Source organism: Trematomus bernacchii, unplaced genomic scaffold (genome assembly GCF_902827165.1).
Source record: "Trematomus bernacchii unplaced genomic scaffold, fTreBer1.1, whole genome shotgun sequence".
In the NCBI taxonomy this organism is placed as follows: domain Eukaryota; kingdom Metazoa; phylum Chordata; class Actinopteri; order Perciformes; family Nototheniidae; genus Trematomus; species Trematomus bernacchii.
In genome coordinates this window covers 9054760-9070469 of record NW_022988050.1, presented here as the reverse complement: position 1 = coordinate 9070469, position 15710 = coordinate 9054760, and the positions used below count along the sequence as shown (strand labels likewise).

The following is a 15710-nucleotide window of genomic DNA, read 5'->3' as shown; positions in this document are numbered from 1 at the left end:
AATACTTCTTGTTTACAAATTCCACTGCATGCATATCACATGTAGCTTATTTGTGGATTATGTATCCACTGTGGTGTTGTTGTACTGCATTTCTTTCCACAACATCTTGTCAAATAGATTCTCAGTCCAAAGCACATCACATGGAAATTACAGGAATTGTTCCCTAAATGCATCACAAAAACACTGCTGGGACGAGTGACGTGTCCTGACGTCATGTCGTAACATGATGCTGCATGTGGTGCACGTGGTATGTTGTTTACGTCTTCCAGGAACGCTGGAAGTGCAGCTGGAGAGAAAGTGGGGGCGATGGAATTGTGAAACAGCTTTCCTTCATAGAGTTACATTGCTCATCATTTGGAAAAAGACCAGTAGAAGTACGTTAACGTCGTGTAAAATGTCGAGCTGAACTGCATCATCTTTGCTCTTGAACGGCGCGAGACTTCCTCAGTATGTATTGTTTGTGTTTCAGAGCTCGTGCCAGGCATGTCTTTTGTTCTTTGTTCTCTCCACAGGGTCCTCAACTTCAAATTACAGCGTTCATATGTTGTCAACAAAGATGTAACAAGTAGCAATGTAGCAGTTAGCATGCTTTCAGGAGGCTGTTAAAGCATAACAACAATGCTGATGGTGTTTATAGTTGAACTCATGGTATGTTAATAGAACACCATGTTCTAAACACTGTTAACATTCAAGTCCTGCAGTATGTAACTAATGGAATCCAAACATTTACAGCTATGTATTTCCTTCAGTCTGTATGTTCTTTCACTGGATAGGCCTATTTTCTCTCTTAGTCAAACTGCGTAGTCAGTTAAATGTCATAATATATTTAATTTCTTCAGATAAAGAATATAATGTCTCAGCTTGGAAGCCTGTTTACCCATATCATCTCCAAATCTCCTGAAAGTGTCCAGGACCAGAGCCCACACCGGACACCTAAACTACCTGACTTTATTCAACATGTCAGGTAAGTCCTTTGGACATTATAACTGCATTAATAAATACATATTTGTATATGAAGAATGTATAATTTGAGAGGGATGTTTGAAGTTTTGATGAAACCACAGGGAATTATTACCAAACTATGCAGTTCCCTTTACCTCTTCAGTGTTTTACCATATTGTTTTTGATTTTACAGCTGCCACCTTGCTTTCTTATTCTCATTAAACCTGATAATCCTGCTGTCGTACACTACCTGACCAGTATTTAACAGCCGACAGACACAGTTAGCTACTAGCTGGTGAACATAGTTGAGAATTGAGCAGCTAAAGAGCCAGATATTACAATCAAAATGTTTTATGTCTGTAAAATGTACATTTTATGATTACAGCTTGTTCCACTGCCCCTTAGTGGCCAATATAAAAAAAAAGATATGAAGCTTTAAAAAGTGTTACAGAAAATAACCCAATAACTTATTTCCTTTTTCTATGTATTCACTGTAGAAAACTCACTGGAATAAGAAAGGAAGATGTTTACTGCAATCTGCGTATCCCTGACAAGCTGCAGTCTGCCAAAGATGACATAAATGTTGTTATCCTCACAGGTTGGTATCTAGAATAAAAAATGGCATTACATGATACATCTGTGCAACAAATCTATAATACTGATATTGTGGTATAGGAATCAATATGAATGTTGTGAAGTGCAGTGAAGCGTTTTTTCACAGCAAACATTATATCAAAGTTAAAAAGGCTACTTTTACCATTATTGATGGCTCTGCTATATTCAATGCCCCTGTAAGCCATGACAGTGTACCAACAAGCGACTTACAATGTTTGAACTAAAGTAGCTAAATGGAATTATCATTCATATTGTTCTGTGCTAACTCCCCTCTAGCCATTCATACATCTAGCAATATCACAATACATATCACTGTGGTTATATAAAATGATATGTGATGTAAGATTTAATCCATTTTGCCTTGAGGCCTTAAGAAAAGTATTAGCTACAGTATCTGGTTTTATACTATTACGCTGAGTCTTTAAATCGTCACTTTTCTTCTTTTCATTAAGGCCAGGGGATCTTCTGCATAGATGTGAAACCCTGGAGAGGCACAGTGTCCGCCCACAACCAGAACTGGCATTTGCAAGTGAAGGAAGAGGACCAAAACGTAACCAATACCTGCATTGAGCAGATTGAGGATCCCCTCAAAGCTATCATGGTAAAACAAAATGCAGCTGTAACGTTGAAATGCCATCGTGAAAACCTAAATGTCAAACTGTCTGGCACACTTGTGTCCAAGGTCCAACCAATTGTCCGGGACATTGTTTTCATCCGAACTCCAGCCGGGTGAAGAGATTCTGAGTCACCACAACAATTTATATGGAAATTTCAAACACTACAGCGAGGCTTCCTAAACTTCCCAAGTGGTTGCTCTTCATTTGAAAGGCTATAATTATGCTGAAAGGGGGGTGGATGTGGGGGGGGTGAAAGCAGGCAGGTGCCTAAACACAGCTGTCACCTTATGTGCTTGGGTCTGTTAGGAGTCATTCATTTCCATCTCTATAGACGCTCAATTTAGACTGGGAGCTTGACAGAAGAGTCTGATGGCAAACACACACTGCATTATTTAAAGAGTTCTGCTTGAATTGGACATATTAACTTCAATAATCAACACAAAGCAGATACAGCTCCAACGTATGTGCTAATTAAAAGTTGTATAATTAACTAAAGTGGGTCTCTTTAGACACTTAGGATTAGACATCTGCATTTGTGTGTCTCTAGGTAATTATATATTTGTTAAGCACAGAGGCAACCTGTATAAACAATATGGCAAATGTATATTTTCTGGGTGAATATAGTCCTGGAGTTATATAATTAGCCAATTAAACTATCAGCAGAACATTTATGAATAACAGCTGCATAACTTGCATTCCTAAACTCTTCTTCTGTAGACCAAGACGGCTAACTTCTGTGGCCATTTGAAGCGAAGTGGAGTGTCAGTGCACCAAAGCCTCTTCTTCCCCAGGGTTATCTTCCAATCCCCAGACTGCGAGCTGGATGAGGAGCTGAGGAAGAAGAGGGAGCTGGTCCTCCAAAGCCAAATAGACGACTTCCTCAGATCTTTCAGGGCGGGCTACATGGCCTGGATATCCGACTCTCTGACTCCATCCTGGCTCTCTGGTGAGTGGTTTGCTAAAGGATAAACATGAATACTTAAAGGGACTTAATATATGTTCTAATACTGAAGTAATCTGCTAGTGGATGCTTGTTTTTAAATCAGATGGTTTTAAACTTAGACAGAATGAAAAGGACTGCTGTGTAGGTATAAAGAAAAGTTGTTGAATTAGCATGTTTTCAATACTAATCCACTTTGTATAAGCACATTTTTTATAAATAAATAAGCAGTTTTCTTCATTGTAGAGCAGTGGCCCACCTAATCTTGTCTCGAAAATAAAACTACATATAGTCTTTGAAACAAGGCGCTGACCATTAATCTAATTGTTCCCTGGTTTACATTTTCTGGTGGCATTTGTTGCATGTCATCCCATTAATCTCTCTAATCATTTCATATCATCTCTTTTCTGTTGACTCTCTGAGAAAAGACAACAAAATTCCCCCAAAATACAAAAATGATCTTGCCGACATAAAACATTTGTACATTTGTTCTAAGATAAAAAACACTTTGAGTACTCAATAACCCGACTTTGTTGTTTAACATTATAATGAATTTCACCAAAGAATAGGAATAAATAATCCGGCTTCTGACACGAATGCTAGGTCAACTTCTGTTATGTTGTGTGTTGTCCTGCAGGTCATCTGTCGTACAGGCAGATGGAGTCGGTGCGGGAGGTCCTGAGGAGGGTGGGGACGTGGGATCTGGTGCGCCTGCACTGTGGCGAGCAGCTGAAAGGAGACTTCCAGGGCTGCCAGTACATCGCTCTCAACCGGCAGGAGACAGACACGCTGGAGTTTTCCAGACTCAAGACCCTGTCGGCTGATTCGCTGTGGGCCCTGCTGGGACACGCTCCTCAGGTCAGTCCACTCTGAAGAGCAGTCAGGACCAGAAGGGCCGTCTGTAAATGAGAGATTAGTGCTGCATTTACGGCTTTAAGTAATAATATCAAGCAAAATTAACCAAAGGTCCAGCAGGTGGCAGTATTACTTTATGACTGTCTCAGCTTTCAGGAATCCCCCGCTTGTTGAGACCTATGGTTGAGACTGGAGAATCACAGGGTTGAGTATTGCAAAAGATTGCAGAACATTACAGTCATTCAAATGTTATGGGGAAAAAAACATTAAAGCCATTTTTTTTTATTTAGAAAATGTCAGGATATTACTGTGTATATAAATAAAATGAAATTATTACAATACAATGTAGGTCATTACATTACATTACATTACATTTAGCTGACGCTTTTATCCAAAGCGACTTCGAATAAGTGCATTCGACCAAGAAGATACAAACTTGAAGAAAACAGAATCATAAGTACATCAGGTTTCATAGAGCCAAAACATTTCAAGTGCTACTCAACTGGCTTTAGATAAGCCAGTCCTTTATTAGTATATAAGTGCTTTGTTAGTCATTTTATTGCTCGAAGTGGAGTCGAAAGAGATGAGTTTTTAGTCTGCGCCGGAAGGTCATGAGCCATTTCATAAAATCTACGGTATTACAGTATCAAATAATGTTATGAATGTTAAGACCAAATAATTGTAGGTTATATTTATTAAGAAGTCAAGCCAATAGACTGATTTTATTTTCATAATAAAAAGCAGGATGTGGCTTTTTTTTATGTTTTAAAAACATGTTTTGCTCTAGTGCTTAAGCTCTGTCAGTTAATTTGAAATTAACGCTCCGGTGTTAATTACTACCCTAACTCTTCAGTTTGTTATTGAGAGAAGTCACTCTCTCTGCCTGCAAGGTCCTCATTAGCTCATTGATTGAATCAAGTCATTGAATGTGAATAAGCATAATTTGAGCTCTCCATATTATCAGGTCGGTTGATAATTATTGTTTATGTTATTGTGAGGTAATGATTCGGCTAATTAGTTGCACAGTGTCTCATCTGGTAGCATAAAAGGAAATCTTAATTGACTATGTCACAGTGGTTGAATCCGAGTGATTATAATATTTACACAAAATTATAACTGCTTTTGGTGATATTTTAAAATCCTTCACAAACATTGTTTTTTGTTGCTGGTGCAACAGTGAACCAGTACTGCTTGTTAGGGAAATGAGTTGTTGAATGAAGTAATTGTTAGACAGTCAAAGGTCAGAGCTCTTGGGTCCAGTGGGTACGACCCCCGGTCAGCATCCATTACAGATTTCGTACCCACCCATCAGGACCCCAACAGTCTGGGCTTTCCTTACAGACTCCACTCAGGCTTTAGTTTACCCCCACCCCCCCACCCCAAATATCCAGACTGTATGTACTCTCCCCTCCTGCCTCCAGCTGCTGTGTATTTGATACATGACCCAGCGATCATTAGACAGTCTCCAGCGGGCCCTTTTGTAGCCCAAGGGGACACACACGGCGACAACAAAATATATTATTTTCAAAGAAGTATTTGTAAATGGAGGTAGTGTGAGGCATAACCCCCTCCCCATATTTTACTAAGAAATGTGACTTGGATATGGTAAATAAGGTCTCTGTTTAGCATGCTTAATATGTGGTAATACATTAGACAGGGGGTAATACTTGATGTGTTTCCCATTATCCATTGACTCCAAGCATTTAGGTGTAATAACCACCAAAAAACATGGACTTTGCCATTGAATTTGTACTAAAAAATTAAGGAAAACATGTACTCCTTTGATCTTGGCTGTCACCCACTCCATCTTAAGAAAAAAAAAAAGGTCTTAGCTCGTGTGCAGCAGCTGCGAGGGGAAGCTTGGGGGGAGGCAAAGAAACCCGATAGCTCCCCCAGGCGTATTTTCAGTGCCCCGAAATAATGCATGCTTTTGATTTGTTACTTGTAAACACACCGGATAGCAGATCTGCGATATGACCCACAGTTTCACTCAGGCGTCTGTTTGGTTGTAAGAGGGTGGCAGCAGATGCATCCACAAAGCCACCGTGGAGGCACAAGGTGTGTTTTCTGTTCCTCGGTCAATTACTCTGCGGAGAATGGGATGTCTACATGTCCCCAAAGTGTAGAATGATTGAGTAGAGTGGCTGTAATTTATTAATTATGGTCTATATTCTTAGTCCGCGGTTCTGGCTTCATTCAATTTGTATGGATTGAGGAGTAATTACATTGGGTGTGCATGTGTGTGTCTGTGTGTGTTAGGGAGAGAGAGAAAGAGCTAAAGATCTTTTCATGTCATAATTTAAAGTGCAGGTTACTAACGTTGTTCATCTTCATGTCGTCCCCTATTCTGAAATTTGAATGTTTCATGAGGTCTCTTTCTACCAGTTTCTATAATCCACTTTATTCAAGAGTAGAAATAGAGACACTGTGTTTTTTTTAATAAGTCTCCTCGCTCACGTTGAGCCTATAGAGTGTCTACTAATTGCATAGCTGTGAAACAACAATTGAGTTCCTACGAGCGTAACATGACTACTCCACCCTGTCAGCTGATTAATATAAGAAAAGCCAGCAGACAAAAAAAGGCCGCAAATGCACCCCCAACATCCCGGCTAACAAATAACAAGAGCCCGGTTACCGTAGCTACAGCTTGTCTCTCTGACTGGCTGCAGATTCCACACGGAGGTAGCTTGTTAATTTAACTCCGCTTTAACTTTAACATTCCCCTCTGTTGGGCCATCTCCCAGGCTGCACGCGTCACAGCCTGTAATGGACAGTGCGGTGTGCTCGGTGCTTAGCACAGAGAAGGCAGAGAGGGGAGACATCAACCGCTTTGTGGTGATAATGAATGGAGGCACACAAAAGGCCAGGAGCTGGCCATTTACAAAGCCTGCACATTCTGCTGTCTAAATGGATGATATTGGCAGCCACTGCAGCTTTTCAGTCTTTTTATGTAGAGAAAAAACGTATTTTGGCATTGAAATAAAAATATATGCAGTACCCCTTACTATTGATTATAATGAATTTATACTAGTTATTCACATATTTGGCTTTTGTATGCGCCTTCATGTAATTTCCTCAGCAAACAAACCGATATAAACATGGCTGAAAGCTGTGTACTTGAATGGATGCTTTTTGGCCACAGAAACAACAGTCATTTTAGTTTAACAGACAAAACCAAGAAAAAGATACTTAAAGTTGTTTCACCACATTTGATGGTTTAAGATGAATGATTACCCAATTGAAACTTGATGGAAGGATGATTTCTGTACCAAAGATTACATTCTGGAGAACATCCTAGAAAGAAATAACTATTAGTTTCAACAAAAATGAAAATTGTGTGGAAATCACCAGGATGTTCAGATTTCTGTAATTGCTGTCGCTCTCGAAAAGAAAACTGGAATTGGAAATAATTTTCAGCAGAGTGTGTGTAGGAAGCTACAGAGGAAAGCTAACCATGCAATTACACATGAGAAGGGTGCTGCAGAATCACAAGTGTCGGTAATGAACTAGTGAAGACACCCGCACTTACACAGTGGAAGGCAATGATATAAGCTGCCTTGTAATAGCGTGTGATTAAACTTGGTAACATTTATTTTTTCACTCGAGCACTAAGCCACAGTGAAGAGTCCTGTGGAGAGATTGTGCATCTGTCAATTTGAAGATGACTCAATGCATTTCCTCCAAATTCATAACCCAGCATGTAAAACCAGTCATTTTTAAAGGGCTCTTCATGCGCTCTTTTGTTAATTTAGTTAAACATCAACCAGTAGAGTTCATGTTTTACACATTGCTACTTAACACAGGTGGAGATAGAGTTTCAGTAAATTTGAATACATGTTTAAAATAAAACTCCATACCATTAATATTCATTACAAAATCATTCCTTTGAATGTGGAATGAGCTACAGTTGTGCAAGACACACAGTAGGTAATACTTTATGTAATACCCACAAATGTTGTATGATTATACGCCAATATACGGTTACATTGTATACGACATGCATTATAACTTACTATGAAAGAAAGACCGTACTCATATCATATTTATTCATGTTTTTTACAACAATTAACTGTTTATAAATATAAATATCTAAAATACTCATCCTTTTTCAAGCAAAAATATATATTCTCTTACAGCACCATCAAACATGAGGATTAGATGCCTTTCTTTGTCATATACTGAATATCTTTGAGTTTTAAACTGTTATTTAGATGAAACAACCCGTATGAATATTTCTTTGTGCTTTTGGAAACTGAAATCAGCGTTTTTCACTATTTCCTGACATTTTATTGACAAAATTAGTAATAAGCAAATGATGTGCAGATTAAGCGGTAATTAAAATAACTGCTTCTTACAATAGTCTTCAGTGAAGTTCAATAGTCGATAATATTTAATTACTGTTCAGACCTTTACTATTGTACATTTAATAAGACCATATAGGCTTCATACCATATTTTAATGAGTCTCTGACATCATCCAATTAAGCATCAAATGCTAAATGTATTATCTAAGAGAAACTTTCCTTTGGTCACCGGCCAAGATGTTAATTTGAACTCGGGAAGCTCAGCTATTTGTTTGGGGGATTCAGGATATTACAGTGATCCCCACAGTATAGCTTGTAAGATATGATCAATAGGGATTCATGAATAATGAAGAGGCCGAGTGGAGCAGAGACACTTAATTACAGTTTCAAAAGCCATTCTCGTTAATTGAGGAGAATAAAGGTGGTGAAGTGGACTGAACGGCGACATTAGAATTTTTTATCTGTGGCTTTCTTTTTCTTTTTTATTACAAAAAAAGACCCAGCTAAAAACACCAGCTGGTAATTAGCAAGTTCCTACTGTTTATCCCAAATGGATGCACTTCTATGTTTGACATTTAATATCGCAGTTTGTTTTGTGTGCTTGCTCCATTTCCTGTGACCACCTGTGAGCAGACTATCGTTCTTTTAATGTGAAGGCTAATCTGCTGCATATCCAGACAGTGTGTGGCCGCTGTGTGCAGCAGATACAGTATTAAATTGACAGCCCTGCCATCTGTTACAGTTATGTGAAATTATGGATAAACTAGTTAACAGACACTTTGGCCCATTGTCTGTTGTTTTGATAATCACCCTTAATAACGGACGGCATCAATATGGTCTTTAAACCTGATTTGGGAGTTAATGGAGTCAGATGGGGGCAGTCAGTGTATGCTCTGGGGCTAATGCTGTTAGAGATGTTCGTAAAGAGCAAATTAAATCAGTCATAGATTGTGCCCTCTCAAGTCAGCCAGACAACCAGACCCATTGAGGAGAAAAAGGAGGGGATTCATATTTTAACCTCTCACAGAAAATGCACTTATGTGGATGGAAAATAAAGTCGGAGCTGGGTGAATGAGCTGGATGTAAATGGTTATTGCAGAGAGTCTTAATGGCTTCCTGTTAGCTGCGGCAGATCGGTTGGAAGCAGAGACGGGGCTATTTACAACTCAACCAGCCACGTTCTGCGTTCATGGCTTTAGACAAATGTAGTTACTAACATGGACAGTTATGTCATGTCACCAAACCAAAGTTTAGGCATCTTAATGGATGGTCCACAGTAGGTCAGTAATTCTTCAAACACAGTAATTGAGCTGATAGCATTCTGGGATTTTTTTTCTTTCTGATATGCTAAATTAATAAATAGATTTGTCGGTCATACCAAAACAAATATTCTTGTCTTAAATCATTGTAAAATGTTGCTGTTTGACGATTCACTAAACAATTACTCAGTTAATTGAACAAATAATCTACAGATGTATTGATAGGCAAACCCTCTTCTTATTTCAGCAGTTTAGGATGCAATGATCTGTTCTTTGCAATGATTTAAATCTTTTATAAATCGTATTGAAATAAAAAATAAAAAAAATCTTCAATTGCTTTGCCAATTTGTAGAATCTAACTTAGTGCAATTCCTGATTATCCAGTGTTTCCTCTCTCAGCAGGTTGTTAATGTATTCACCCAGTGGGCCAAACCACACACCTAATTGCCTTGTTAAATCCATCCCAAATTACAGCACACTACTATTGGTCCGATTCCATCACATTTGGCGCGTCGACAAACATGTTTTGCCGCACCAGAGGTGTGTAACTCGGTGTTCCTCCCTACTGTGTCTGGTGAGACACGGCGTGGAACAAAGAGCCCGTCGTCTGAAGTCGGTGTGGCGTTACGCTCACTCAGAGTTCACCTGAAACACGGCACCCATGGCTCCAGGTAACGGCCCCCTCTGACTGATACCCCACTGGGATTTCTTTGACTTTATCAGGGGGAAGAATCTGAACTTTGTGAATGGCAATACACACAGGTGGTGACACGTCTCTACCCAATTACACAGATCTTCACATTATTCACGTTCGTCAGACCTGTCACGTCTTTGATTGCAAATAACCACATTTATACTTAAACAGTAACATCTATGGTCAAAATGCAAAGTCCATGAGGCAAGTTTAGTAGATTATAGAAAGAATGTCTGAGACCAAATATGAGAATCTGTGCCATAAACATCCCTGCAGGTAGGAGCTAAGGAGATCACTATCAGCTGTTTGTGAGGAGATGTTAGAATGAGCTGTCATCTTGAGTTGAGAGGGTAAAAGGTGAACAGCGCACCGAAGGCAGGATTTATGACTATTAGCAGACGGTAAATAAGAAGACAGAGTTTGTCCCGTTGAAATGTGAGTAGTGATGTCATTCACACGACCCCCCCGACACTGAAAGTGAGAGGCGGATCAGGGGTAGACACGTTAGGTGAGCTCTTAGCCCTTTGTGTGACACCCAACCTTAGCCCCAAGGGTCCTGTGCTCCCCATTAAGTGTTACACACACACACACTCACACATTCTGCGCTTAACATTGTTTTGTTTCTTGTAAAATTGTGGAACATTCACAGTGAAAAGTGAGTTGGTTTCTATTTATCTATTTGAGGTTAATATTTAGGATGCAAGTTGTTGTTTTAATGTCAGCAGCTACTTCACGCTTTGTTCTTCTACTGTAATTGAGAAACAGTATCGTCTTTTCCCTCAGACACTTGCCTCAAGTGGCTGAGAGGTGACGTGCAGTGACAGTTCCTGTTCCTGACACACCTTCACCTGGCAGGCAGCTTGTCTAGACCACACAGAACTCCCCTCTTTGATTTCATGCCAAAGACAGTTGCATACTTCCTTTCTTTATTTGACAAAACACAGTCAATGTAGCAGTATGGTTTGATTTCAAATAATGCAGTATTTCTCTGGAGCTTTTCTGCTTGGTAACAGTTGTGCATTCAAGCCTGTTTGTCTGTGAAGGTTTAATGTTAAGGGCTGTCCAAAACTAAATCAATTCTTAGTTGAAAAATACTCATAAAATGTTGTCGACTTATCGATACGTTTATTTAAACAACAGATCTGGAGAAATGTGCATCAAAAAATATAAAGACATTACTAATTGATTTAAAAAAATCTTAGTCACCTAACACCTAAACAACCCTTTATTCAACTCTTGAGTTTCATTGGTTCATTTCCAATCATTTTTTCGGGGAAAATCATAAAAAAGAAACACATTTTCTTTGATTCCATACAATTGACCTGTTCCTGTTCTTATTGTGGACCGTTATGAAAATACGTGTTATTTTATTATATTCTACTATACTATGTTCACTATAATCTATAAACATAATGCAATTTCAACCAAATACGATTGAATTTGCTCATAACAACTAGAAGTAATCTCCAAAGATTTGCCTTTTGTATGATGTTACAGAAAAACAATGCATGCAAAGGGATTAAATAACATTTAGCAAAATATATCCTTAAAATTATCATTTTCTCAGAAAGGATTTAGGTATTCTCAAAAGACACCATGAAGGATAAAGGATCCAAAGGATGGTGCAGCCGTAATGGAAGTAAATGTTTTATGGAAGCTTTCCCACATGGCAGTATGTGTTTCAGAGTCTCTCCTGCTGCTCTACAATAGTTTTTATTTTTTTGCACGAGTTTGAATATAATGATGATTATGTCTGCTCCACATAGACGGCAACTTTGGTTCCGTCAAATTAGTTAATTACTACTACTTTGGGCTATGATTTGTTAGAATAATCCCTCTCTGATGTCTTTGTGTTGGTTTGTACGCCTCCCTGCCACCAGCTGTCATGAAGCTATTTTTTCATGCATCCCAAATTAATAGACACTCATTCTGAAGTGTCTGATGCTATTGTAATACAAGCCATGTGGCATTCGGCCAAGGCTGCAATATAAGACACAATTGTTCCTCCTGTTTTAATGCACAGTAATAAGTAAGTAAATGCTGGAAAGATGTGTGTCTGAAATCGCGGTGGCCTTTGTTGCAGATAATTAGGTTAGCAGCGAGAGTGTGCAGGTGTTGAGAGTGTGCTCGTGTTGTGTTATCGACTTGCTCATATTCGTAGGCTGTCAGGGGTGTCGCACTTCCCATCAGCCCCAAATACACCAACCTCTTCACTATTAAAATGATCACTTTCAATAGCAGACAAAGGAAAGAGGGAATATATCTAGTGCAGGGTATTCTCCCCACCTCTAATGCTTATCTGCCTTTTGATGTCGGCGTAATAAAAGGCCTATTGGGCTTCCACAATGACCTGCAAAATGGACAAGGGCCGATACACTGGGCTCTGACTGTCGCTACCATTAACTAAAAGGCCCAGACATTATGGAGAGCCGGGGATGAAAGAACATGGAAAAAAAAATCATAATTGAAAAATTGCCTAATGCTAAAGTGAAAGAAAATGGAACTGTGAAAAGGCACTGTAATATTCTGTTATCCCCTGTAAATGCAGCCAAACAAGAGATGCGGCGAGGCATTCTTTTTGAAATGGATGTGGTTCAATTACCTGCATGTCTAAATCTAGTTAAGGCTTCCATTGTGAGGCTCAAACATAACAGGCAGTTTTGATGTAGTGTTAAAGCGTATTATGCCCTACAACCTACATAAAATCAAGAGAGCTATGACTCCATTCAAGATACAGAGGGGAATTAAAAGAGCTCACAGTGAGAAGAAGGTTCATTTCATATGTATTCTGTTACACACTACCGTTTGCATTACTGTTCCAAAAGAGCTGCTAGATGTTTTAGCGGGGTTGTGAAAAATATTTCTGTATTTTTTTTTTAATCCCATTTCTGTGGATGACTAATTGGTCCACCTTGCATTTATTTTCTTCGTATAAAAGAGATGTGATGTGTTTTAGCTTTAGCCCGTGATACATTTGACCAGTAGAAGACCTCCTACACTATCAAACTAGAATGGACCCTAAAAAAGCATGGTGTATCTGATAGAAGAGAATTGATTAAATAAGTTAATAGACAAAAGATTAATCAGCAAAAGTCAAGTGTAGTAAAAAATGCTGGTTAAATATCTTTGGTCTTTTGACTGTTGGTAGGTTGCAACAAGCCTTTTTTGAAATTGTGACGGGAATTTTTCCGATAAAGAATAAACTAAACATGCTGTGAAAATAATGGACAGGTTAACCAGTAATGAGAACAATGTTAATTGCAGTCCTCAAACATACATTTGGTAATTTGCAGGACGATGTTAGTAGGAGTCTGTTTTATGGTTGAAGATGTGATCCTTTTAGAGATGTCCAGTTATTTCTAGATAATTTTAAGGACTACATTTCACTGAAAGTTACCTGCTACACATTATTTACAAAGAAAGTTGTTTAAATTGTTGAATTACCCATACTGTCTTTTAAAAATGTCAACTAAACCTAGTTTTGTTTTGGCAGCTTTGTCATAATTAGCTGCAAATAAAAAAATTGTTTTAGGGTGAAATCTTTATATATATACAGTCTATGGTGAAAATTCAAGTTAGACAGATTTTCCTGAGTCCCTTTCAAGAGGAATCAGTAGTTTAATACTGGTCCTTCAGTCTTCAAGGCCCATGCTAAGCAACAGCTTGTCCATGAAGAGGTCAAATGTGAAGTTCATGAGCGTCTGCTTAGCTCTGGGCCAAGTCAGAGGTCTCAGTCAGGGTTATGACCCGAGCGTGAGCCCCTGATATCCCAGAGAAGCGTATTGTTTATTAGCCTCTTCTGTTCTGACTCTCACTCATAACCTTTATTCATATTTATATTTCCTTTTCCTGTCCTTCTCTGCAGGTGACAGTTAAAATGTACAAGCGTGGACCTCAGGGCTGGCTGGGTAAATCCCTGATCGCCACCACCACCATCCCCCCCAACACCTGTGTGATCTTCAGGATCAGCGGGGAGGAAACAGATGCCAAAATCTCAGCAAACACCATTCACAGCATCACACTCAGCCACTGACCGTGTATTGGCAAAACAGAGGATAGCATCACTGCATAGCGCTGTGGGAAGAGGAAGCTCTCTTTAATACAAAAAGAAAATGTTGCTCAAACCTTCTCATATTTTTACGAGTGCCTTTTACTATACAGTGTTTGTATTTTGTGATATAATGTCTTAAAAACACTTTCTGAATGTCTTTCCATGATTTTGCGATTGTCAGTGGCAATGATATGTTAATGCAGATGGTTTCATATAATTATCCTGATTAACTTTCCCTTGTTTTGGATTTCTAGGGCTGACCCACACTTTACGCTAGCCATTAATTAATCATTACGCTAGCTGATTGTCACATCAGTTCAGAATTGAAGTGTTTAATGTGTTAATTGTGGCGGTCACAAAGCGGTGGCCCCTGCTCCGATGAGGGCCGAGCATCCTACTGCCTCTGTGGGATTAATGGGCAGTGATTTACGGTCTGTTTAGACGGTGTAACTGTAAGGTGCTTTATTAATATGCTCCAGCGCACGGAGGAGATGATAACATATTCAAGAGCGCACAGGCGCGGCCACCAGCTACAATTCATAACCGAGTCACTTTCCATCAGTTACCAGGCTTGCACAGCTGCGCTAACAGCTAGCAATTGTATTTACTGTGCCTGGTAGTGGGCAAAATGAAGTTATTTCCATCAAGATATCAGTGCCTTTAGCTAATGCAATAGATGCAGCTCTCTGAGTTGATGGTATCTCTTTGCATGGCATCTCTCTACCTGAAACATCATTACACTGTACTCAAGCTCCTCACTTTTTCAAACGTCTGTTTACCATTTTACCTGAGGGTAAGATTTGGAAAACAGCACTGTATTCTTTACATTTGTACTTGCACATTTGTAAGACTGTGGTTCTTTTTCAAATCTTGTTTAACATTGCTTGAATTCAAAAGGTTTTGGACAAATGTGTTGTCATTTTTAAGCTTACTTACTAAAGAGTTTCCTCAGGAACGGTTTTGTACACAGAACTTAAAAAGCAATATTGATAATATCAGACAATATGGGAAGAAAATGATTTAAAGAGATATATAATCCTGAGTGCTAGGTGCATGCAGGTAAATATGAATGTTTTTGCTCTTTTTTTTACTTTTAAGCACTTTCAGTATCAAGCCAACTTGATTGTAACCCAACCCTTCAGTTGATTGATTTAGGCATGGTTGTTTTTTTAGGTGTTAGTGTTTATATTTGTCATGGTATTCTCAAATGTGTTTTTACATGTATTTGTACTATCTGGTGTCATAATAAAAATATGTAATGCTTTAATTCTTATTATTCAAAGCCACTTGTTGTCACTACTAGGCCACAAGGTTTCTTCAGAGCTGCACGTTGAAAGCATGCAGCGCGTCTCCAGCGCGGTGACGGCTGGATATTAGGACTGGATGACTGGCCATGGGGACAAAGCGAGCTCTGTCGGGCAGCGTGGTGGCGAG

At 39.0% G+C, this 15710-nt stretch overlaps 1 protein-coding gene across 1 annotated transcript; it reads left to right on the top strand.

Moving 5' to 3' along the window:
- Positions 1–255: 255 nt before the first annotated feature.
- si:zfos-911d5.4 lies at positions 256–15543 on the top strand. The gene is made up of 7 exons (XM_034120183.1): positions 256–447; positions 840–964; positions 1440–1540; positions 2010–2158; positions 2892–3120; positions 3752–3972; positions 14091–15543. The coding sequence occupies exons 2-7, from the start codon at positions 852–854 to the stop codon at positions 14256–14258; spliced, it is 981 nt and encodes a 326-aa protein (XP_033976074.1). The 5' UTR covers positions 256–447; positions 840–851; the 3' UTR covers positions 14259–15543.
- Positions 15544–15710: the final 167 nt, after the last annotated feature.